Genomic DNA, 25,765 nt, shown 5'->3' with positions numbered 1-25,765 from the left:
TGGCTGTTGGAACCAAACCAGAGGAAGTCTCTTCTGATTTTGTCGATAACGTTGAGCACCTTCCCGAGACACCTGAATGGCAACATAAAATGGAGAGGGAGGCTGGACAAAGCGGCTTTAATGAGCGTAAGACGACCTCCCAGGGACAAAGACCGACTTTTCCAAGAGGCGAGGAACTTGTGGAATTTGGCTATGATCTTATCCCACATAAAAAGGGGCGGTCGTCCCACCGAGAGAGACAGGCCCACGAAGAGGGTAGGGAAGGACCCTAGCTGACACCCGTGAGAGTCGGCCAAGATCTGAAGCGAGGGGCTTGGAACATTGATTCCTAACAATTGAGATTTGGACATGTTGATGTGCAGACCAGATACGGCTTCAAAACAACGCAGTGTAATGAGAAGATTGTCGATGCACTCCGCAGAAGCTTCTGAGAAGATAAGAGTGTCATCCGCAAACTGGATGTGTGTGAGGGGGTCAGGCAGACCAGGAACAACAATTCCACGCAGAAGACCATAATCCTGGCCCTAAGACAGTAAGACCGAGAGAACCTCTGCGGTTATCAAAAAAAGAAGGGGAGAGAGGGGGTCACCCTGTCGCAGGCCTCTGAAACTCTTGAAGAATCCTTTGGGGGATCGTTGAGGATGATTGAGAAGTGAGCGGATCTAATGCAAGCAACGATCCACTGTCTCCACTTTGCGTTGAAACCCATCCTAAGCATCATATATTGTAGGAAACTCCAGTCAACATGATCATAAGCCTTAGCCATGTTCAATTTGCAGAAAATCCCTGCTGATTTAAATCTGTGACACGAATGGAGGACTTCATTGGCAATCAACGCTCCATCAGTAATTTGTCTTCCTTTAAGGAAGGCGTGCTAGTTGGGAGAGATCAGCTGGCCGATGACTTTAGATAGCCTGGTGGATAAAATTTGGCAAGAATTTTATAGGGGCTCCTGATGAGACTGATAGGCTGGAAATCTAAGAAGGAATTGGCTCCAGCCACCTTGGGAATAAGCGAGATAAATGACGCTCCAAGCCCTTTAGATAACTTTCCCCTGATGGATTCCCACTTCTCCCCCCCCCCCCAAAAGCATCAACCGCAGCTTTCAGCTCCTTAGTGATTTGGGATTCCAAAAAGGCAGCATTAGTGGCCTGTAGGGAGGGAAGGGGGGCATTGTCCAGACGCGGTCTGATCCACTTCTCAGCAGTTACAAGATCCTTGAAATGGGCAATGGCGAGATCTTCAATTTCCTTTCTGTCTTCAACTCTTCTTCCTTTGTCGACAATGCTTAGAATTGCCTTCGAATGAGCATGCATATTAGCCAAATTGTGAAAGAACTTAGTGTTCTTATCACCGTTGGCAATCCATTTGGCTTTGGACTTAATCCTCCACGAGACCTCATCTTCCAGTGCTCTGTTCGAAAGCAGCTGAATAATTGCGACTCGCCTAGAAAGAGAATCAGGCGACAAAGGAGTCGATTCCTCCTTGGAATCGATGCATTGGAGTTCCTCTTGAAGTGCAACCACTTCGGCTTCTTCTTCACCTCCTGTTGATGCCATTCCTTCAATTTAAATTTAAGAAATCTAAGTTTACATAAGCTTATGGTCAGCGAACCCCTCAACCCTGCATTCAGCCCACCATTCTTTAATATTTTGCCGAAGAGCCTCTGACTGGAGCCAGGAAGAATTGAACTTGAAAGGTTTCGGGCCCCAGTTCTCCTCTTCCACTGAAAGGAAAATCGGGCAATGGTCAGAGGTTGTTCTTGGCAGGGCGATTTGCTGAACATTCGGGAAAGCGTCGAGCCAGTCCGGGGAGATAAGGAATCTGTCCAAGCGGGAGAGGACTGGGTTTGCACGGCCGTTGGTCTAGGTGAACCTAGCTCTCGATAAAGGAAGGTCGATGAGCTGGTGAAGCTGGATCCAATAGTAGAACTGTGACATTGCTGGGGGCGGGCGTCTTCTCGTAGAATGATCGTCCGCTGAGCAAGTGGCATTGAAATCACCCACCACATAGTAGGGCCCTGCAAATGATCGTCTAGCAAGGGTTAACTCTTCCCAGAAGGAAGGCCTATCCGAGTTAGCATTGGGGCCGTAAACCACAGAAATAAGGCAATGAAAGGAAGAGCACTTATCTTTGAGGATAACAGACACCGAATATTTTCCCCAAGATGAGTCAAGGAGGTCTCAAGAAGAGGATTTCCAAGCAATTAGAATCCCTCCCGAAGACCCATCTGCATGCTTGGCAAACCACTTCGCATTGGCCACACCCCATAACGAACCTAACAGATAGCTCTTGAAAGTAGCTACCTTGGTCTCTTGAAAGCACACCATGTCCGGATTTCTTTTGGAAATCGTGGATTTGATTAGGCTCTTATGTTTGAAGCCAACCCCCCTGGCATTCCATGAGACTATCTTCATTGGAGCCTGGAATCCTTGTTTTCTAGAGGACTATTTAGAAACTGTAATGTACCCCGGACTCGCTTCAAGGGGTTGGAGTTCGTGGTTGCTGGACTGTCTGGGTAGCTGTTTAGCAGGCGATCTACCCCTTTCAATCGGTCTACCTCTGTTTTCAATACATTGGAATAAGGCTACATATTGTTCCAGTCGATCTCCAAAGGACAGACCCAGGGATCTGCCTACTTCACCAATGACCTTTTTAATCCATCTTTTGTTCTGAAGCTTGGTGATTAAATCCTGTCTAGCTTGACCCGAGGGCGAAGCCTCTAGCTGGGGATCGACAATCATCTATAGAGGTTTCCCCACTAAGACATCGCCGGCTAGGTTTTCATCGAAGATGGTAAGCGGACCAAGATCCATAGCATCGATGGATGGAGGGCAGGAGATGGGAGGCGAGTTAAAGGAAGGCGAATGAGACTGACATTCTGAGAGGTTGCATATGGATGAATCCCTCCCTCCCGATTCGTCTTCGGAGAAGGAGAGGGCAAAGGGGGGGATAATGCGAGGTTTGGGGTTTTCCAGTTGAGGGCGGGGGAATTTGGGTTTGATGGTGGGGCAGGGCAGGAGGGGATGGGAGAGGGAGTGGGAAAAACGGAGGTTATTTGCGCAGGAGATGGGACCTTACCCGAAATACAATCGCGCGAGTGACGCAGGCCATCCACCTGTTCCACCTGAGGAGAAGCGGAAGGTGACACGCGTCGAGCGTATCGTAGGTTAGGCGTCAGATTGGCAGGGTGAGGGGACACACGTCCAACATAGCATGTGGGAGAGGGAGACGTCTGATGTGAGGTAAGGCCGTCTGACAAAGAACAACTGAGAAACGGCAGAACTGCAGGATCCGCCGTTTGGACCCCCGGATAAAGGAATACCTCCCTGCCTGCTGACCTCGAAATTTGAGCCCGTTTGTCACGCGTCTCGACGAGGGCGGTAGATATTTGCTTGCATGCCTCCCGATGTATCTCGTCAGTAGGGTAATATGGCGGTAAAAGCTGAGGCGCTCCACGTGGCATAGAACTAGCAGCGTGATGATGGACTTCGACTGTAACACTGACGGGATCGCTCTGAGGAGTTCCGCGGGTGCATGGAGCTTGTGCTCGGGCGTCAATGGAGGGCGGCCGGGACTCCGATCCCGCAGGTGGCGGAGGATCTTTTCTCGTGCGCCACATATCACCCCACTTAGGAATCAACTCACCCGGCGACTCCTTAATCACCGGAAATTCGAAAGTCCAATCGTCGACAGACACCTTCAACAATGAGGGTGGCTCCGTCCCTTTCTTCCGTTTGACTTTGATTCGGATGACATCGATCTCCTCCCCCAACTTCGTCTTCGAATCCAGCTCGAGGTAATTCCCAAGATAAGCTGCCACAGAAATGAAGAATTCGTCAAACCAAAGCTCCAATGGGATCCCCCAGATCTGGAACTAGACGTTCTCCATCTCGAAAATGGAGAAGTCCTCCCACTTCATGACACGGGCAACCGGACCACCAGAATGGAGGTGTCCAACCTTCAGCAGCATTTCCTGGTTAATACCCGGACAGACTTTCCCACAACTCGTTGTAACCCAATGGCTTAATTTGATAGTTCCCCGGTCGGAATCCCGTTGTCTCTGATATCCAATCTCGCACCTGAGCGATGGAGGCACCTTCCTTACAGAGGATGACAATGGTCTCCTTGAGATATTGCTAGCCCTGCGGAAAAGATCCCTGTCAACATCAATGGGGACACCGATTTTGGAAAAGGATGGAACGGGGATGGTTGGTGGGGGTGTGGGGTGGGGGAGTGCGGAGGGCGAAGTAGGACGGGTGGGTGAGGTTCGAGGATGGTGACTCGGAGATGGTCGGTTGGGGTCTTGGTGAAGAAGGGCCTCCTTAAATGTTGGAGTGACCTTCAGCGGGGGTAGCGAAGAGGAGGGAGGGGGTATGGTAGTGGGTGGAGGCGAAGGGGGAGGCAATATAGGATGTTTGGGACGATATACCTTAGAAGGTACTGGATGAGTTTTTTGAGGGTTGGCAAATGCCAGACTAAATCTCGCACGTTGAATCAGCATCGGGCATCCGACGAACTTGACACCATGAAGCATGCCTACTGCATGAGCTAACTCCTCAGATGACATACGCCCAGTGGGAAGCCTCTGTATTCCCCGGAATAGCGATCTCGTGGCATCATGACATCCATAACCGCGCCAGTGCGCTTGAAAATACGTTCAATATTGAGGGGGAACCATCCCTTTGGGAAACCTTTAACAAACAAAGTAGGGTACTGGATACGATTCCTTAATGAAGAAGCGTTCTGGGGTGCTTTCTGACGACTGGCTACTTGCCGGCCCTTTTAACCCTTGTCGTTCCACTTCTCGTCAACCGACTTAGATCCACCAACATGAGCATTTGTCAAAACTGAATCACCCCGAGGATTTCCACTATCGTTACTCAGGCTCGAATTGTCAGTCGTTGCGTCTCCCCATTATCGTTGAGAGTGACGGTTTGTCGCCCTTGTTGTCTTCTCTCTAGTCGCCATAAGTCGCCCTTGTCGTGATGAATTTCGGTGACGTTGTTATCCCTTTAGTTTGACAACTATTTTGCTGAATTTCGGTGACGTTGTGTAATTTCCCTCATATAGAGTCCCATAAGATCATTTAGTTTCATTTAGACGCATATAGTCGCAGTAGAAGGTCCTTAGGTTGAGTTAGTAATTGTATGTTCACACATACGGGTCGTGGTTTTGGCTTGCACCCTACACTAAACATGGAGTAATTGCAAGAATCAGTGAACAAGTTGACTCGGCCGGTTGATTCTTTGGGTAAGCGCTTGGAACAACGTATAGACCAACGCCTTGAGCAGTTTAATGCCCGTTACCCAACTAGAGACCTCCCTCGGGGCAAACCCCACCATTGGGGAAGATGTTCAATCTCAGGCAGGTGGTTAAGGGGTTAGACCAAGGAATGGAGGTGGCCAAGGAATTAGTCATGGGTGCGCACCTGTGCCCCCACCCCGCGAGAGACATCATGATCAATATGACCCAGATGCACAACTCCTCAAGGGAGTTAGATGGCCCTATGTTTGATGGCCACTTGGACCCTAAAGCCTTTTTAGATTGGTTGGCGGATATGGACCACTATTTTGAGTGGTATGACATGTCGGATGCTTGTCGAGTCCGATTTGCCAAGATGAAGCTTGTGTGTCCAGCAAAGAGGTTTTGAGTGACGGTAAAGCGAAAGAAACAAAGAGCGAGGGAACTCCTAATAGTTCATTGGGGGGAAATGAAAGAAACACTTAAGGAGAAATACCTCCCTTTCTCTTATCGCTTATAATTGATTAAGGAATGGCAGTCTCTTCGAGAGGGTTCCATAAGTGTTGTTGAATATATTGAAAAGTTCGAAGAGTACTTGACCCGTTATGAGGTTGATGAAGACCCTGTACTCACCCTTGCTCGTTTTAAAACGGGTCTCCGTCCTGATATTAGGAGAGAATTGCTTGTAAAAGACATAGACACTATTGAATAGTTGTATCAAATAGTGTTAGACGTCGAGCAATGCCTTAAAGTATCTGTGGGAAGGTGGTTTGACTTTCGTGATTCTAGTGTTAAGGCCAACCCCTCTGGGGATAAACCTAACACTGGGTACCAGAACAAACCTTCTAACAGTTTTCAGCCCAGGCCTAAGGACGATAAGGGTAAAGAAATTGCTGGGTCTAGCTTGCGTGAAAGTGGGGTAACTAGGTTTCAGGGGTTTGGTCACTTTGCCCACCGGTGCGGCACGAAAGAGGGCACCAAAGTATTCTTTATTGATGGGCAAGTAGAAGTAGTGCCCCCAGAGAGTGACGGTGAAGATGAAGAATATGAGCCAGTAGAAACCCCTAGTGATGAGGAAGAGGGAGCGCAAGAGTCTGCGATCCTTGCGATTGTGCATTGCGCCTTGGCTCAGGCCAAGAATAGTGATGATTGGTGCCGCAACACGATCTTTTATACTTATGCAAAATGTGGGGAAAAGAGCTGTAAGATGATCATTGATAGTGGTGGTTGTGCTAATGTGACATCGACTAGCACTGAGCCGTTTGGACTTGAAGCTGGAAGCCCATCCTTGACCCTATAGTCTCCTGGGTTGATGAAACGTCCATTTTAGTCTCGCACCATTGTCTTGTTCCTATTCAGTTTGGATCATATAAAGACACTTTGGTGTGATGTTGTTCCCATGGATGTTGGCCATATCATTCTGAGTAGACCGTGGCTCTATGACAATGATGTTATCGTATTTGGTCGTTCGAATGTTTGTACATTTTGGTTCGAGGGCAAGAAGGTTAAGCTAAATCCACTGCCACCCAAGAACACGACTGGAAAGGAGTCCACCACACAGAGTGGTGTGAGCGGCTCAAAAGAATTGAAGGAATCGAAGTCTAAGTCCAAGCCACTCCATATTCTAAATGCCAAGGACTTTAAGCGAGAAACGGAGGCGGACTCGATGGTATATGCCCTTGTGGCTAGGGAGTGTACCAGAGGCTAGCGTAGAGTTACCCACTGAGGCCATTCAGGTAGTGCATGAGTTTCGTGATGTCTTTCCTGATGATCTATCGAATGAGTTTCCCCCTATGAAGGATATGCAGCATGCCATTGATTTAATCCCTGGGGCGATTCTACCAAACCTCCTGCATTACAGAATGAACCCAAAGGAACACGCTGAGTTGAAGAGACAGATTAGCGAACTCCTAGAGAAGGGTTTCATTTGAGAGAGCATGAGCCCGTGTGTCGTGCCCGCCCTCTTACACCTAAGAAGGATGACACATGGAGGATGTGTGTTGATAATAGGGCCATTAACAAAATCATAGTCAAGTATTGGTTTCCCATACTGCGTCTTGATGACATGTTGGATATGATGGCCAATGATACTATCTTCTCAAAAATTGACCTCAAAAGTGGTTATGACCAAATCCGTGTACGCCTTGGTGATGAGTGCAAGACGGCCTTTAAGACGAAGGATGGGTTATACGAGTGGCTAGTTATATCTTTTGGGTTAACTAACGCCTCAAGCACTTTCATGCGTGTAATGACCCAAGTGTTGAGGCCCTTTACGAGGAAGTTCTTGGTGTATACTTTGATGATATCTTGATTTATAACATGACCAAGGAACAACACCTCAACCATTTGAGGCAGGTTTGTCAGATCCTTAGAGTCGAGAAATTGTACGCCAACCTAAAGAAGTGTGCGTTTTTGTCTAGTAGTGTTATCTTCTTAAGTTTTATTGTGTCAGCTGAGGGCATATCGGCGGATCCGGAGAAGGTCAAGGCCATTGTCAAATGGCCTGAACCCCACAATATTCATGAGGTGCGTAGCTTTCACGGCCTAGCCACCTTTTATAGGCAGTTCATTCGAGGTATTAGTTCCATTATGGCTCCTATCACGGATTGCATAAAAAACAGGAGAGTTTCAATGGACAAAGGCAGCCTTGAAGGCCTTCAATGAGATAAAGGTCAAGATGACCGAAGCTCCGTCATGCGACTTCCGGATTTTTTAAAAGCTTTTGAAGTTGTTTGTGACGCGTTAGGAGTTAGCATAGGAGGAATACTTAGTCAGAAAGGGCACCCTGTCGCCTTTTTTAGTGAGAGACTGAATGAGTCGAAGTAAAAATATTCCACCTATGATAAAGAGTTCTATGTAGTAGTGCAATCACTGCGCCATTGGCGTCATTACCTATTGTCGGAAGAATTCTTCTTATTCTCAGATCACGAGGCCTTGAGATATCTGAACTCTCAGAAGAAATTAAACCTTAGGCACACCAAGTGGGTTCAATTCCTTAAAGAGTATACTTTTGTACTTAAGCACAAGGCCGGTGTAGAGAATAAGTCTGCCGACACATTGAGTCGTCAAGTCGCATTACTCAATTCCATGAGTCTCGAAGTCACGGGCCTCGAGCGCATCAAAGAAGATTATTCTGAGTGTCTAGATTTTGGAGTTGTGTGCGCGTCGTTGTTAGAGAGTCCGTTAGGAGCTAGCAGTGAGTATTTGATTTTAGACGGGTATTTGTTTAGGAGTGACCGCTTGTGCATACCACACACTTCCTTCCGCGATTTTCTTGTCTGGGAGTAACATTCAGGAGGGGTCGCAGGTCATTTCGGTCGAGACAAGACCATTGCCCTAGTGGATGATAGGTTTCATTGGCTAAGCCTCAAGCGAGACATGACCAGAATTATAGGGCAATGTCGTACTTGTCAACTGGTAAAGCAAAGGAAACAAAACACAGGATTATACACGCCTTTGCTAGTCCAGGACATCAGTATGGACTTCGTGCTTGAACTTCCCAAAACGATTCAGAAACACAATTCCATATTTGTTGTCGTGGACCGTTTTTCTAAAATGGCCCACTTCATTCCTTGTTCTAAGACCTCCGACGCATCTCATGTTGCCAAGCTGTTCTTTAGTGAGGTCGTCAAACTACATGGGTTACTAAAAACCATAGTGTTTGACCGGGACGTGCGATTCATGAGTTACTTTTGGAAGACACTATGGCTCCAATTTTCTTCTACTTACCCCCCTCAGACCGATGGTCAGACTGAGGTGGTCAATAAAAGCTTAGGAAGTTTGCTCAGATGTTTAGTATGAGAGCAAACCAAGACGGGACACCGTACTACCTATAGCCGAGTTTGCGTTCAATAGTTCTGTCAATAGGTCTACAGGTTCAAGTCCTTTTGAGGTTGTTACTGGTTATAAGCTGAGGAAGCTTATTGATCTTGTCCCTATGTCACTGTCCCATAGGCCGTCAAAGTTTGCAGTCTTTTGCACATCACATTTATTCATTGTATTAAGAAATCAGGCGAAAGATCACTACTAGTAATAAACATTACAAATTTTCTGCAGACTAGCATAAAAGTTTCAAGGAATTCAATGTAGGGGATTCTGTGATGGTCCGCATTAGGCCCAAGCGGTATCCTCGGGGGGCCGTTCGTAAATTACACGCGCTTAGCGCTTAGCCCTTCAAAATTATAAAATGAAATGGTCTCATTGCGTATGTGGTAGATCTTCCACCTTCTATGAGAATTAGTTCCACATTCAATGTAGAGGATCTAGTTACTTTTCAGGGGACCACTGATACTTTGTCCAGCCCTTCGCGCACCCATCATGATTCCCCAGATTTGTCCCTTGACCCACGACATCTTCCCGACATTTATTCCTAGCCTCTACCTCCCATACCTAACCTTCCCACACCCAGCGAGGAAATAGAGGATATTTTGGACCATCAGATGGTATCAACGTTGGACGGCGGGTTTCAGAAGTACCTGGTTAAGTGGAAGTCATGCCTAGCTTCAAACAGTACGTGGCTCACTGAGGAGGAGCTTAAGAGACTTGATCCTGACATCTTGGAGTGGTTCAAGAGTTTTGTTTCGCCAGTGACAAAATCTTCGCAGCCAAGGAGAGTTGATGGGGATATCACACGCAAATGCACGCCCTCCCTACGCATGTACGCAAGGAGGATCCCACCATCGATCTGGATCGATGACGACGTCTAGGGAGGGCCTCCTAGTTAGAATGCGTTTTGGTTCGTTTGAGTGGGCCCGATAGCCATGTAAAGCCCACCATGGGTTCTCATGATCGTGGCCTACTAGTCTAATTAATCTCGTATTTTAGGTTTTGCTTATTATTGTTATTTAGAGTATCATGGACGGTTTGGATTACTTTGATTAGTTGTTATTTTTTTATTACTTCATCGCCAAGTAATAGGTTGCGCACATGGCGCGAGTTTTGGGGTATATGGTTTTCTTATAAATAGGCACCCCTTGCAGGTGTTTTTTTTTTTTTTTTTTGGATTGAAGATTAATAAAAAAATTCCTGCGTTTTTCTACTCTGAGGTTCTGAGTTGTGGAAATCTAATTGGGTGCGAAACCCTCCATTCCTTGAAGGGCAGACTACCATGGTGTGAAGCCACATTTATCCCGATTTGCCCCCCATCTTCTACTATCCACGCCTTTCATCTCTTACAATCATCTATGCCTCAAATCCGTCCTTTATTGCAACAATTTTTCTCTTTACAGCAAAATTCCAGAATCCGGCTTTGCAGGAGGGCTGAAACTTCAGCGGAGCACAACGCACAGACCACACATCGGATCGAGCCGAAACTCGGGGGTTTTGGAGCCCACCTTTGGCCGACCAGACTCAAGGAGTTGGTTTCTGGACCTGGGGCCCCCTCATACGTGCGGCCAGGCCCCTGCGCACGTGCGTCAGGTCTGGCCTACTTTTCGCACGTAAGGACTGTCGACATGTTCCGTTTTCTCACCTCTTTCATCCCTCTCGTACTTACCTTCCATAACCCTAACCCTAACCCTAGGTTGCATTAATTCCAATTTATTTGTCCATTTTCCTTAACCCTAGGGTTCTCTGGATTGAAACCTGTGAATCCCTTGGATTGGGAATATATTTCTGTGCATGTGTGGATGACTATACTTCCTTTTGAGTATTGTTTGGTCCATAATTTTTAGTGATCTAACTCTAATATGTGCAGGCCTAGACCCGCATAGATTCCCCTTGCTTAAATGATTGAACTTTTGTGTGGGACGTGGAATTTTTATGTGATTGTTTCTGAATTAGTATGATCTAAAGCTTGAGATCTTGCATATCATAGTTAATTTTCATGTCCTGCATTATTCTTTTGGGAATATAGCAATGTAATTAAACAGTTGTATATATTTGGAAATGAAATAACATCTCATTTTGGGTTACCCTCACATTTTTTTTTGCGATCTTGTATATCACATTTTGTTTGCGATGTTGTATATCATTCATGGTTAAGGGGGAACACTACTGAACTAATTGTACAAATAAACAAATAAATAAATAAATAAAAATAAAAATAAAATTCTGAGTTGCACCTCAAGATCGGAGTCGGGGGCTTAGGCTCTGTTTCCATGGCATGACAGTCTTTCACCCAAGAGGAGCTCCATGGCGATCATGTCACTCGTAGCATCTAAGGCTTTTTTAAATTGGGTTCTCAAGCAAGAACTGCTAGACCTCCCTTTGTGAGGTGTTAAGTTCACTTGGTCTAATGGCTAGGAAAGTCTAATCATGTTGAAGTTGGATAGATTTTTGGTTTCTCCCATGTAGGTGCAAAGATTCCCCTTGGCGCGTGCCAAAGGGGCATTTTAAAGCTTGTATATGATCAGTACCTTATTCTTGTGGAGTTTTATGTGGATTGGGGTCCTAAGTCTTTTTTTGTTCAAGTTGGCTTGGCTTAAAGCTGAGGGTTATCAGGCCATGGTCTCAGGCTGGTGGTCCTCTTTTGGGGTTGAAGGTTGTACTAGTTTCAAGCCCTATCAGAAGCTAAAGTTGTTGAAATCATGCTCAAGGTGTGGAAGAAAGATGTGTTTGGGCAGAGGGAGATCGAGATGGATTCTATCCTTCGTTAGATTTAAGCTTTGGACATCAAGGAAGGAGGAGGCTTGCTATTCGATGGTGATAAATCCGTTAAAGATAAGCTCTCTACCAATTACAGTTCTAGACTTAAAGGAGATCAAGTGGCTCTAGTACTCTTAGACAATCTGGCTCTAGTAAGGAGATGAGAATTCTAAGTTTTTCCCTGAGATAATGCTAGAGCCCAGGTCAATTGTATCTCCTCGCTTTTGGTGGATCGGAAGAGGCTAGTTAACAAGAGCTCAATTTGTGATGCTATTGTTAGCTTCTACTCAAATCTGCTCTTAGGTGAGGATTGGGTGTGGTCAAGTCTTGATAACTTGGCCTTTGATTGGGTGTGGTCGAGAAGCCTGCTTGGGTGGAGGAGGTCAATGTTGTTGTCATGGATCTTAGTAGGGACAAAGCTCCTGGTACAAATGGGCTTCCCTTGGCCTTCTTTCAGATTTTCTGGGAGATGATCAAGTCGGATTTGTTGGGCTTCGTTGATGATTTATTTATTTATTTTTTAATACTTTGGTCGTATCCTGTCTGAGATGGGTTGTGTTCACACCCCAAGTATAGGGTCGTGATGTAGTAATAAACTCGGTAAGACCGAGGTCGAATCCACAGGGACTGAACCTTGTACGTAATCTGAAAATAACTTGAATTAGAACTAGGATAAGATGAAATCTAAATCAGGTAAAAGGAAGGATATAATTGTGAATTTATTTAACTAAAACTCGTGAAATTCAAAGTAGGGAACTAGGGTGCCAAGGATCCACTTGTAGCAATTGGGAAGCTACCTTGCATTGATTGAAGGACACAACTGGAATCAGAGTCCATTATATCCAATTGGTAGGAAGAAATTTGTCAGATCTCTGAACTTCTCATGGGTCTAATCATCAATAGATAAGAATGGCGAAGATTTGGCAGTGATTCCGTCACCTAACCATGCCCAGTAGACTATGCAAACAACAACAATTTACCAATCTCATAGCCAATTGTGAGAGAATTGTGAAAGTTAGGAAAGGTTCCATCACCCAACCATGCCCATGAGACGATGGTGAACAACAGGGTTCTCAAGTTCACAATCTCAATGCAAGAAAAGAGAATATCTCAAGCTATCGCAGATCTATTATAATTTGAGTCACAACAAACCATTAAAACTAAAAACATTCCTTATAATCAAACTAGAATCCATGAGAGTTCAATAAACATAAATCAAATCAAAGCTAACACCCCAATCACGCTACAAGCTTCACCTCTTAGCCCTAGCAAAGAGGTTTAGCCAACCATGGATATGATCAAGTTATAATCTCTTAAACAAAAAATAAAAAGATAAGAAAAAGCAAAACTCTTCCACGTGTACCAGATGCCTCCACCGCTGCTCCACGTTCCCCAAAGATTGGATCCCCTTCACTCTCTCTTTTTTTTCCTTTTATAGAGCAAGGAGGGGCGGTGGAATATGCTAAAGTCGGTGGAGTCTGTCGGTTTCGTGCGTAAAGGCTTACGTAGTAGCGAAAACCGCACAACCTTTGTGTAGGTCCAGATCGGACAGTGATTGTTGTCCATTGGATCACTTCCGATCCAATCTGTTAGCATGATGACAGATGAAATTCCCTTCCCTCGTTTGGATGGTCTGGATCATGCAACCGGTCACAGGTGGTGGGCCACAACGTCCTGGAACAGCCGGAACTCGCGGACGAGCGCTGCCTGTGAATTTCTTGCACTGAGATGCTCGGTGGGCCCTATGGTGATGTTTTCGGTGAAATCCACCCCGTTCGTTGGATTCTTGGCAAAATTTCAGTCAGGAAGAAGTGGTTTTTATCGGGTTTTGGTGCGGTCCACTATATAAAATCAATTTGATGTCCATGCTGCGTTTTTTGACAATCCACGTGTGTATGTGTGCAAGGGGCCAAACGGCCACCTAGGTGAGGGTCACACCCCACCTCTGGAGTGAATGGACAGTCCAGATCATTGATATGGGTGATGAGTGGGGCCCACTATCAAAACCCATCCGACCAGCGTTCGTTCGCTGGACGCTGGTGCGGGGAGATGGCGGGTTAACTACGTTTGACCGGATTAGTTGGTGCGCCGCGGGCGCATGTACCACATGTACATGCGCTACACATGTAGGGTCCACTGTGATGTACATGTGGAATCAGTTCCGTCCATTCGCTTTGTCATCTCATTTAAAGGGTTGAGACAAAATTTGAAGCACATCCAGATATCAGGCAGGCCCCAAATCGAGAATTTATGGGTTGATCTGTCCGTTGAGCCACTTCTACAATGATCCAATGACTGAAATTTGACATGTACAGTTAATTTATGGTCCTCAGGCCATATATAAAGTTTCGAGCCGAACGGATGGTTGGAACCCTGTGATCTCACATTCTGGATGATTTTCGAGCCCGTTAAATGTGAGTGGCGTGATTTTCTCGAATCTTTGGCGTGTAAATTCTTCGATCTCGGTCCTCTGGGGTCCGTCCGTTGCCTTGGTGGCTTCAGAGCGTCAAATCCACGCTTTTAGTACCAATTTTCAGTTCAAGCTCCTAAATACACCTTGCATTACAAACACGATTAAAATGGGCCGTTAAATAGTATTATGTTCGTAAATTCAGGTAATAACTGGGGTCTAATATGCAATATTCGTCCCTCAACAGGTTGTTCTTTCATAGCCCTTATCCTGAAGCCCAGAGTTGCTAAATACTTAAAAGATTTCAGGCCCATCAACCTTATTGGCAGTCTCTATAAAATTATTGCCAAGATTCTTAGCCATAGGCTAAAGGCTGTGCTTCTTAAGGTTATTTCTCCGTTGCAGAGTACATTCATCTTCAGTAGACAGATCCTCAACAATGCTCTTATTTCCCATGATTGCCTTGACTCGTGTCTCAAGGTTGGTAGGCAAGGAGTCATCGGTAAGTTGGATCTGGAAGAGGCGTCCAATCACGTTGATCGGTCCTTCTTGGATTATATGTTGGCTCATATTAGGTGTGGAGCTAAGCGGAGACATTGTATCTAAGCCCGTGTCTCGTCTATGAGATTCTCTATTCTCATTAATAAATAAGGCTCTTTGTTTGGCTTCTTAAAGCCTCAATGGGCCTTCCCAAAGGTATCCCCTTTCTCCCTTTTTGTTCGTGGTGGTCTTTGGAGTCCTAAGTCAGATGCCAGTCAAGGGTCAATCTATGGGCCTCTTTCGAGGCTTTGCGGTCGAAAATGTTCCCCAATGCATTAGCCATCTTTAGTTTGCCGACGATACCCTTATTTTTTACGAGGCTAATGAGTCAATGGTGGACAATTTTAGGAAGATTATCAAATTTCTTGAAGTTGTGTCGGGGATCAGAGATAATCTGGCTAAAAGTAGGCTTATTGGGATTCAGTTGTCTGAGGAGGAGGTATCTCGTTTGGCTGGTATTTTCGGTTGTTGGGTAGGGTCTCTCTGTTCTTCTTACCTTGGCTTACCTCTTCGCGTCGATAAGCCCGCGAAACATCTATGGAATAAGGTGATTAGGAGAATGGAGAGCGAGCATTCATCGTGGAAAAGTAGACTCCCATCCCTTGGGGGCAGAATGACTTTAATTAAGGATGCCCTATCCAATATTCGTCTCTATTTTATTTCACTATTCCGGTGTCCTAAGTCTATTCTTGCCAGGATTGATAGGTTAAGGAGGGACTTCCTTTGGCAAGGTAGAGCGACTAAGGGAATATTTCTTTTGTTGAATTGGAGGGAGGTGTATAGACCATATGCTGATGGAGGTGTGGGTATTAGGCGGCTTGATGACATAAATTCAGCTTTATTGGGAAGTGAATTTGGAGATTTGGAGGTGGGCAACATGTGGAGGAACATCATTGCTGGTGAGTATGGCACCTCCAACATGGGTTGGTGGACGATGGATTCGTCTCTATATCGGGCGTCCTATCTTTGAAAGGCTGTTGGCCAGGTTGCGAGGAAAGTGTTTACTGGTATGGGTTTTGCTGTTGGGAATAAGGTTCAAGTCAGATTCTAAGAAGATGTTTAGAGTGGGAGTCCTCACTTTGCTTGAATTTCCCTCGTCTTGCTAGGCTCTATTCTGTTGATGGTTTTCCGTCACACTTTATTTCTCAGCCTCGGGGAATGGGGGTGCATGGGTTTCTGTTGCTGGCGGCGTCTGTTATGTTTGGAGATCGATAATAGGTGCGGCTTCTTTCTCGGTTGCAGGGGATCCAGCTTGCTCCAGGTGTGAAAGATTCACTGATTTGGCTGAAGGATTAGTAGGGAATTTTCTTGGCAAGGTCCTATTTTCTCATTTCCCAGACTAGGAATCTGGGTCTCTTGCAGATTGGCCTTGTTTGGCCCTACGTTGCCTCTTCTAAAGTCTCGGCTTTCACTTGGTTTGTTGGCAGGAATATGGTCCTTATCATCGACAATCTTCGCAAAAGGGATATGGTGCTGCCAAACATTTGTCTCGTTTGCTTCAAAGATGCAGAGTCAGTTGACCATCTATTCATCCACTGCCCCTTTGCTATAGATGCATGGAATGGTGTTCTGCATTCTTTTAATGTTTCATGGGTGATGCCAAGCTTTATTGAGGGTCTGTTCCACACTTGGCATGCCAGTCGAGTCGAAAGAAAGTGCAGGGCCAAGTCTGTGGTTGCTCCGCCCGCCGTTCTCTGGACTATCTGAGGTGAGAGGAATAACTGTTGTTTCTGTAATAGAAACAGTTCTACTCTAGGGGCTATCATCCGGGCTAATTTGTGTATTAGGGATTGGGTGCCCTGTGTGGTAGTCTGTATTTTCTTTTTCTCTTGTTGGCCTTTCGGCTCTTAATAAATTGCATTATCTTTTAATAAAAGAAAAAAAAATGGGCCTTTGAATCACATGAGTCTCCGTACAAAGAAAGTCACGGGTGAAGACCAGCCTCTCTTGAGACCATATTTATAACTTGCATCCACAACATGTTTACTTCCGTTCCAAACTTTCAAAGCCATTTGCCTAATAAAGCCCGGTTCGTGGTTCAAAGGTCCTTTATACCCATACCACCTAATTCCTTTGGATGTCACACTACTTTCCACCTAACTATATGGAATTTCTTCTCCTCTAAAATGCCTTTCCAGGGGATATCCCATTGTAACTTCTCAATTGGTTGATGACATAACTGGACATTTAAACAAAGAAATGAAATAGATCAGTACATTTGATAAGGCTGCTTTGATTAAAGTTATCCAGCTTACAGAGGATATATACTTTTCCAAGCTGATAATTTTTCCATTCTTTCAATCACCGTAAAGGCTTTTGCCAGGGTTGTGAATACAAAGAGGAAGCCCGAGGTGAAGATGGAAGACTGCCTGGGGTACAACCCAAAATTGAGGCCATTGCTTGGACCCCATCCTTAAAGACAGCCTGGGAAGAAATTCATTTTTAGTCAAATTAATCTTCTCGTTTAATAGAACCTCAATACATCTTGAGACCATTCACAAATTAGCATTTTGATCACTCTTTGCATCGTAGAACAAGATGGTGTCATCAGCATATTGCAGATGTGGAAACAGAGACCTGAAAGCTGTCTAATCCTTCGTCAACTGTCTTATCCACCATTCTACTAAGAGCTTCATCAATCACTACAAAGAAGAATGGGGAAAGCAAGTCTCCTTGGTGGATGCCTCATCACCTCAACAGAATCCCGAAGGGAGCCATTAGTGAGAACCAAATACTCTGAGTAGATGTCTGCCAACCACCTTTTCCATTAAGTCCATCTTGTGCAACATATACTGGAGATTCCTAATTCACATGCTCATAAGCCTTTTCCATATCTAATTTGAATATAAGATCCGGCTTATCCTTCTTGTGTCTTGCATTAAAACATTCATGAGCAATGAGTGTGCATTCAACAATTTGTCTGCAATGAAGAAGCGCCCCCCTGAGACTTGGAAGTGACCCCCTCAGTGCTTACTGCTTAGCCTAGTAGCCATTGCTCAAGCCAATATCTTGTAAGGGCTTCCGATCAAACTTACAGGTCTAAAGCCTCTAAGATCCTCTGCACCTGTTTTAGTAACATGTCACATGAGTAATGAATGACGCCCTAATTCTTTCGAGATAAAAGCAATCCCTAATTCAGAAATAAAAATAAAAGCAATCTCTCTCTCTCTCTCTCTCTCTCTCTCTCTCTGCCAAAGGCCTCCAATGCTCGCCTCTCCCGATTCCTAAAGCATTGATTATTCCTTTCTAAGCAAGTTCCCTTTCACCACATCCTAAAAAACATGGAAAACACAAATGGGAATTTATCAGGACCAGGAGCATGGTGTGTCGTAAAGGCCATTACGTAAAGGTAACGGTGGTAACTGCTACATGTTACAGAGTTGTAAAGGCCGTCAAGGAAAATTGATCCGTATAGGTTGTTACAGACCCCATAACGGCCTGTTATGCCCCCTGTAAAGTCTGTAATGGTCCATTACGGTGCCGATACAAGTTCTTTGGGGTTTTTTTCCCAATAAAAAGAAAGAGAATGTAAAGGCTGTTATGGGGGCCATAACAGCTGTTACAACCCGTATCGCAAAGGTAATGGTGGTAGTTGTTATGGCCACCGTTACCATTCTGGAATACCTTCACTAGGAGCTTTATTAGTCCTCAAATAAAAAAAATTACACTTTTGACCTCTTGTTTGATTGTAGACTCCAATCAAGCATCTTCTTCATCAGTTCATCCGAGATTCAACGAAATTTCAAATTGTCTAGTGATGTTTGTAACCATCCATTGCCAATTAAAAGCTGAGTAGAAATCCACAACAACTAACAGTCATCTAGCTTGTCCTCCACCATATGCCCATCACCATAAGACTTTGGATACACATGTTTTCTCTTGGTGTTCACAATGCCATGGAAAATTTCTCCTTGACCCATTCAGCTTCTATCTCCGACACTACAATTTCTTCCTCATTAGCCTTCGTTTTATATTCCATCTATAGAATGCCACTGTCTGTATTTTCCCTCAAGTGACAAATCTGAGAACTCTTCCTTAGCATCCATAGGCTGAGAGATCAAGTGATCAAGCATGATACAATAGTTATGAACTTTTCAAAGATCTGTTGGCCATAGAAGACATTTTCATAAGTAGGGGTGTACATCGAGTCGAACCGAGTCGAGCTGGCCTCAGCTCAACTCGGCTCGAACACTAGTTGACCTCAGCTCGAACTCGGCTCGGCTCGGTCCTCAAGCCTGATTGGCCATCTCGGCTCGGTTCGGTCAGCAGCTCGGGCTGAGTTCGAGCCAAGTTCGCCATTGAGGCATTTCCACAAACACCTAAACTGCAACTTCAAAAACCTACTTTTACAAACAGAGGCAATGGTTTTACAGGTGTTTTATCAAACACCTTCTAAGTAACATAAAAACCAAAACCAAAAAAGGAAGAAGAAGAAGAAGAAGAAGAAGAGAAAAAGGTATTTGTTTAATGTACATACCTTGCTTGCCACCAACCACATCTCGTTGAGTCATTTTATCAAATAGTTGGTGAGCAACATCAATGGCAAAGTAACCGAGTCACCAATCTGGTTCGATCCGAGCTGGATTTGATCCGAGTTGAGTCGAGCTGGGGCCTGCTCGAACTCGGCTCGAACTCATTTTCAAGCTCAAAAAATCAGCTCGACTCGGCTTGAACTCAGCTTCGAACTGAGTTGAATCAAGCTTTTTCGAGTCGAGTCGAGCGAGGTAACTGAGCTAGCTCGGTTCGTGTACACCCCTAATCGTAGGTGCCAATTTTGATGATTAGGATGACTATCGAGACTGTGATCAAGGTGCGAAGGTCAATCTACTTGAATTTAATTGCACAATGCACCCGCTTGTAAGCATTGAAGGGCGGCAATCTTGATGGCCTCTTTCATGATCCACACTGACACGTACATTGATCCCATTGATGGCCTTGTCTTGTTGTTCACTACCCTCAGGACTTTATCAATGGGCTAAAGTACAAAGGAGGTGTATGGGAGAGCAAGTGGAATGGGTGCCAAAACTAAGGCAATTGATGGATATAAACTTTTCTTTTTCTTCTTTTTTTAATATCTCAAATGTTGTATTTATGGTTATAAACTTGGTATATAGGAAAGGACAACAGAAGAAATGGGATAGGCATAGCTTAGAGAAACATTTTTGAGTAGGGGCCTATGTTGAGAATCAAAGCAAGATTTGGGTGGAATTCAATGTATCAGAGCAAAGAAGGGTCAAACAACTTTGTTTTCATTAAAAAAAAAAAAATCATTTTCTTGTATTTCAATGTAATGGGACCTAGGCCACCAAATTGTGCTTGATTTGTGTTTTGATTATGGCCAAGCTGTTTGAATTTCAGCAGGTCAAACTGATAGAAAGCATTTTATCAAAGAATGGTTTGATTCAGGCCATTGAATGCACTCTAAAAACACTAAAAGATAGATTCTAATATTTTACATTTTTCCTATTTTTCCAATAATTTGTCAAGGTTCTTGGGCAAAAAAAGAAAAAAGAAAAAGAAAAAAGAAACGTCCAATATGGGTCTGATACACCCTGGTATTGTATCGTTTTTGGGCCCAACCATTATGGCCCATGATACCGATATTAAAAACTTTGAAATCGACCTCTGCATAAAAAGATACAAGGCAACATAAATGTCACAACAGGCATTTCCATTTTTTCTGATTTATCTGGGTTTTTTTTCTCCTTTCAGTTTTTACTTGAAAAGATATAAAACTATGTGACTGTTACAATGACATATTTGTTGAAGTCTGATATATATCAGTTGTTTGGAAAAAGAATGATAAGGATACCAATATTTTGAATCTGGGTAGTAAGGAGTGATACTTTTTAGTCATGTCTAGGTCTTAGTTTCATCCATTACCATTGAGTTGGGCCATGTGCATCTCAAATGAAGCTAGGTTGAGATGATGATGCTTCCTGAGAGTGTCAAAGTTGAATTTTAATTAGTGGGTCAGCCATAGGCTGGATAGTATATAGCAAATGTGGTAGTCCTTGTCAAGGTATCCAGTAACAGGAATGGTGGCTGTAATGGCTAGCTTTGGGGCCATTAAGATATGGCCCTTAACAGTCATCATGGCACCCCATAATGGCTGTTAACTCCTGTAATGGTCTTTTTTTTTTTTTTTTTTTGAAAATTTATTTATTTAAAAGAAAAAATGAATCAGCCCCGTATTGGCCGTTCACGGCCTATTTTATCATAATGGCCGTTACCCCTGTAACTGTCATTTTTTTAATAAGGAAAAATGCATCGGCCTGTTTAAGGGCCAGATGTTACAGCTCTGTATCATATGATGGGTACCGCCATTACTGTAAAGCAAAGGCCGTCATGTAACTGCTTTTTGAATTACCTTGGTCCTAGTTCTAAGAGTAATTGAAGAAGTCTGCCATACATTTTGGTTTAGAACTAAGAAATTTAACCAGGAAGTGAGGGATCCATAGATGTTTTTTCCCAGCAAGAATTCGATGGGGGGACAGATGCAGCTATCTTGGTTTGGGAAAGTTCTTCTAACTATGCTTGGTTTCACCCAAAAGGTTAAAGAACAACGAAGAGAAATGCAGTTTAGCCATGCTTGTGCGTACGTCAGCATTAGGGAAATTGTATGATATTCAACCTGGGGATTTTCTTTGTTTCCTGCATTTTCTGTTCATTTATCCAGACTGTTGAATCTCTTATGGGTCCCATTGTGGATGGACTATGCCCCATAATTCTCCTACATTGCAAGATCGTGGCTATCTTCCAGATGACTCTGGACAGTTGCTGCATTTCTTTTTGTGATTTTTTATTCACAGGCCACAAATGGAAGGGTTAAGATTGTCCCATTAAGGAGATTCTTGGGCGATTTTCCGTCCAGCATGAACCCATCAGATCAATGGCCTGGATCACCACAGCATGACTTCTGCATTTACAAACAAACGACCTGAGCAGGCCGCATTTCCTTGGGTTGAGATTCGTAATTCCTATTTGTATTGCTAGTACACAATGGGTTCTTGTATGAATTTGAGTTCCATTCATTATTTCATGTTCGCTAATTCATCTCTCCGTTGCTCTGCATATTGATGTTGCTCTCTCTAGGTTCTCCACATATGAGCTGGAAAGAGAGGAAGGCATTGAAGAACCAGAAAGTTGTTACCTTGGGTGGAAAGGTGAACTCAGTAGATGCAGCTTACCTTTTCTTAACTTCATGCATGGAATCAAGAATTGCTTGAAACCTAGTCAGCTCATCTTTTCTTGAGAATGAAACGAGTTGTGTTCCTCCCTTCACCTCATCTTACGAAAGAGTCAAACCGAGCAAACATCGTTTCGGCCGAGTCGTGATGTTTTGAGTGTCTAGGCAAGTCCTGCAAGACTGTATTCTAATCGCTTGATTTCATTTGCCTATTCTTGACAGCCTCCAAAGAAACAGCGGATGCCGTTAAGTGTAGCTAGTGTGATGATAAAAAAACAGAAGGAAAGAGAACAGAAGGTGTTACAAGAGGTGATTGTTTCCTGTCTCAGCTTTTTATCTGACTTCTTGCAGGAATATAGAATTCCGCGCATAGCTGGCAAGGATGCCTCAATATCTTCCTGATTGGAAGATCCCAACCATTCTTTGGAATGTTTTCCATCGGATGTCGACCATTGTTATTTGTTAACCATCTATATGTTGGCCTTTGATCAAAGGCTTAGGAACTCTGGCAATCTTGACAATTCACAAGGTTTCCATCAATGGTGGGGTCCATTAGAACAAGGTGTGGATCATCGGACATGGCTGAACACATGGCTCCAAGTGAGCATTTGTGGATGGGTGTGTTGCACCCTTTAATTCCTCTCCTTCCAATCTAGGGTTGTCTATGGGTACCCGATCCACGGTACCTGATGGGCCTGACCTGTCTTTAATGGGTCAAGAGTCCCATTTATTGAACCTGTTAATCCGGTTCTGGCCTTACCTTTTGGACCTGGTTAAAAATTTGGGTCTAGCTGGATTTGGATTGGGTCTATGTGATGAACCCAGTTAAAGGTCCATTTAGGTACAATTAGTTTTATTAGTAAATTTTAACGGAGCTAATATAGATTGATTATTCTGGCAAAAGAAATAAGGTTTCCTAAGCCACAAACATGTAAGAGAGCACACCATGGACATGTCTGAGTGGCACGTGTGTGCAATCTAATCCATCTATTGGGTGGCCCAATCATGTAAGTGCTCTTATTTGTCCCAAACCCAACTTGAAACCTAGATCCAAAGACCCTGTGGGTACCCAAACCCAATCCGATCCATGTCTGAGTCTTCAGGAACTGGACATTGGACCCAAAATGACTTGACCTGGCAAGACCAGAACCCGGTTAGCCCAGGTAAGAGTGCTATTAGACCCAACCCAAACCCAATCGGTTGACAACCCTATTCCAATCTGTATACTGTCTACTCCTGACCAAATGATATCTTTTTCAGGCGCCGATGCTCACAGAGTCTCTGAAGCACAGAAATAAAAACAGTAGTGGAGAAATTCAAGGGTGAAGACAGTTCTCAAGGCAAGTGAGGGCCATTTCAAGAAGGGCGTACTGAACGTGGAGCGTCTTTTGAGAGCCCCTTCATCATCAAGAGATGGCGAAAACAAGCGGAACTTTGGCAAAGGAAAGAAGTAGAAAGGTAATGGGAAGAAGAAGGGTAAGAAGAGGCACTGATAATTGATTTTCGACCACTAATAACATAGGCTTTATGTTTGATTTTTGGTAGTATAGTAGATACAACAAATCAATAATTCCTCTAAAGAGTCCATGGCTCATGTAAAAGTTGGCCTTGTCATCACTTGTAATTTCAAGCCATATAAATCTTGAATCTCAAGAAAATCTCACATCCGGTCTGTGAAAACGTCGGGCAGTTTTTCCACACACACACACACACACACACACATATATAATGAGCTTTTCTTTGCACTCCCAGGTGACTCAACCATATTAAAATCAAGGAAATTGGGATTTGTTTTACATTCGTTTGGATCTGAAATCAATTTAGAACTCCCATCTGTGGTTCTTATTGAATTCAAATCTTAGCCTTAGAAGTCGGTGACTTGACTCAAAACTCGGCCAACTCAACCCCACTTAGCCAGGAATTGTGCGGTCACTATGAAACTTGGTGGGAAGCTTGAATCGGTTGAGACTCAGAATGACTGGATGAGTCAGTTCACCTACTTGCTTAACTCGAACAGGACTCGGCGTTATTTGAACTGAGTCATTTGATAGTTCATGCAATCGTTAATAAAAGGATGAGCTGCTGTTGGTGGGGCAAAGGCATCTGTGTCTACTAAAAGAAGCACTACTATTAGAATATATTCATACTAATAGAACTGCCTATTATTAGGAAAACCTAATTTATTAGTTAATAATTATTAAATATCAAGTCTTCTCTAATTGAGCCTTCAAATCAACGCTTTTTTTTTTTTTCGAGTTTTCAACTATTATTTGAAGTATGTTGTGGGTCTGTCTTTCTGTCTTTTGATTGCTTTGCTGCTTAGCTGGATTGAGAGTAGATATGCTGGGCCCCACTGTTCATCGATGGTCAAATCCCAGCCTTCAATTGGTGGCCAGTAAATTGACAAGAAAGAAAATACAACAATTGTTTGTTGTTCCACTTACAGCTGAAATAAGCCCAAAGTTGGATGGCTAGGATCTTCTGATATTTTTTGTTGGGGGCATGGCGTGAATCAGTGATTTTGGATGCCTGAAACATGGGCCGAATTGTAATGTAGAGAATTCTTTGATCGAACATTGTATAAAAATCTCTAATATATTTCCTGCAATGGATGCATCTAAAGCCCTGATACAAAGTTCAGACTGGTTGACGGTACACAGACGTGGCCCACCAGATGATTGGTCCTCCATTTTTGGGCCAGGGCGTTTGGAGATCCTTCACTTGAGGATTCCTCGCTTCACTATTTTTGTTTTCGGTTAGATTTTGAATAGCACTCTTCCCATTTGTCATGTTACAAATTGTGATAAATCCAAGCCGCTCATCACATGGTCCCCACCGAAAATCTTGCTCGGCTGCATCTGTTGAATATGGAATCTACATCTTCGAAACCATCCTTTTCAAAATGTGAATTTTCAAATGGTGTGGATTTCTTGCTATGTTTGTAAGAAATTCATCCGCTTTTTAAGCTCATTTTAGGACATGCGACCAAAATGATGAGGGTCCAAAACTTAAGTTGGACATAGGAGAAGAAACAGTGGGGAAAGGAATGCCTACCGTTGAAACCTTCTTAGGCTCTACCTTGATGTTTATATGTCATCCAAACCGTTTATGAGATCATTTTCACTGAGATGAAGTGAAAACAGGAAAAACTTAGGCCGATACAAAACTTGTGTGGCAATACAAATGTTTCAACGGTGGTCACTAAATGCCCACTGTTTCCTCTTGTGTGGCCCATTTGAGTTATGGATATATCTTATTTTTGGTCGCATGTTCTAAAATGAGCTTGCAAAGCGGATGGACGGGTTGGATTTCTTACCAACATGGCAGTGGGCTCTGCCCAGAATCCTTGTGCAGAAATCCTCGTCCGATATGTGCGCACCGCCCCCTCAGTGCGACTTGCGGCTACAATCTTTCCCCGTGGAAAACTTTGAGACTCTGGCAGAGTGTACTGGATGATACGCAGGACCTTGGATCTTCGAGCTTGCACACGTGGAATACAAATAATTCAAATTAAAGCCTTCAGATTATGGGTCCCATTAAAGCTGCCCGTGGAGCAAAAAATTAAGATTATTTGACTAACTATTGCTGTGGTGGATATTTACTGGACGGTTAATAATGAAAAATAAGCAATGGTCCAAATTTCAACAAATCAGAGGTTAGGATTGTTCAACCAATCTGATTTTTGAATTGTGACTTAAGAATAGGTCCCACAATTTAGTCTGTTAATTTGAGTTCTTATATGCCATTTGTATAATTTCCGAGTACCTGCGTATAAAGTGTCATACTCTGCCAGAGTA

At 43.9% G+C, this 25,765-nt stretch overlaps 1 protein-coding gene across 1 annotated transcript in view; it reads left to right on the top strand.

The window, feature by feature from the left end:
• The window catches only part of LOC131242026 (uncharacterized), a 31,861-nt gene extending 8,230 nt beyond the window's left edge, over positions 1-23,631 (top strand). The window contains exons 2-4 of the mRNA XM_058240382.1: positions 21,875-21,945; positions 22,191-22,277; positions 23,229-23,631. Coding sequence (XP_058096365.1) covers positions 21,875-21,945; positions 22,191-22,277; positions 23,229-23,294 — 224 coding nt within the window. The 3' untranslated portion in view covers positions 23,295-23,631. The remainder of the gene's footprint in view (positions 1-21,874; positions 21,946-22,190; positions 22,278-23,228) is intronic.
• Positions 23,632-25,765: the final 2,134 nt, after the last annotated feature.

This window comes from Magnolia sinica, chromosome 4 (genome assembly GCF_029962835.1).
Source record: "Magnolia sinica isolate HGM2019 chromosome 4, MsV1, whole genome shotgun sequence".
NCBI classification, from domain to species: domain Eukaryota; kingdom Viridiplantae; phylum Streptophyta; class Magnoliopsida; order Magnoliales; family Magnoliaceae; genus Magnolia; species Magnolia sinica.
Note: the sequence above shows the minus strand (reverse complement) of the source record. Positions and strands in the feature narration are given on the sequence as shown.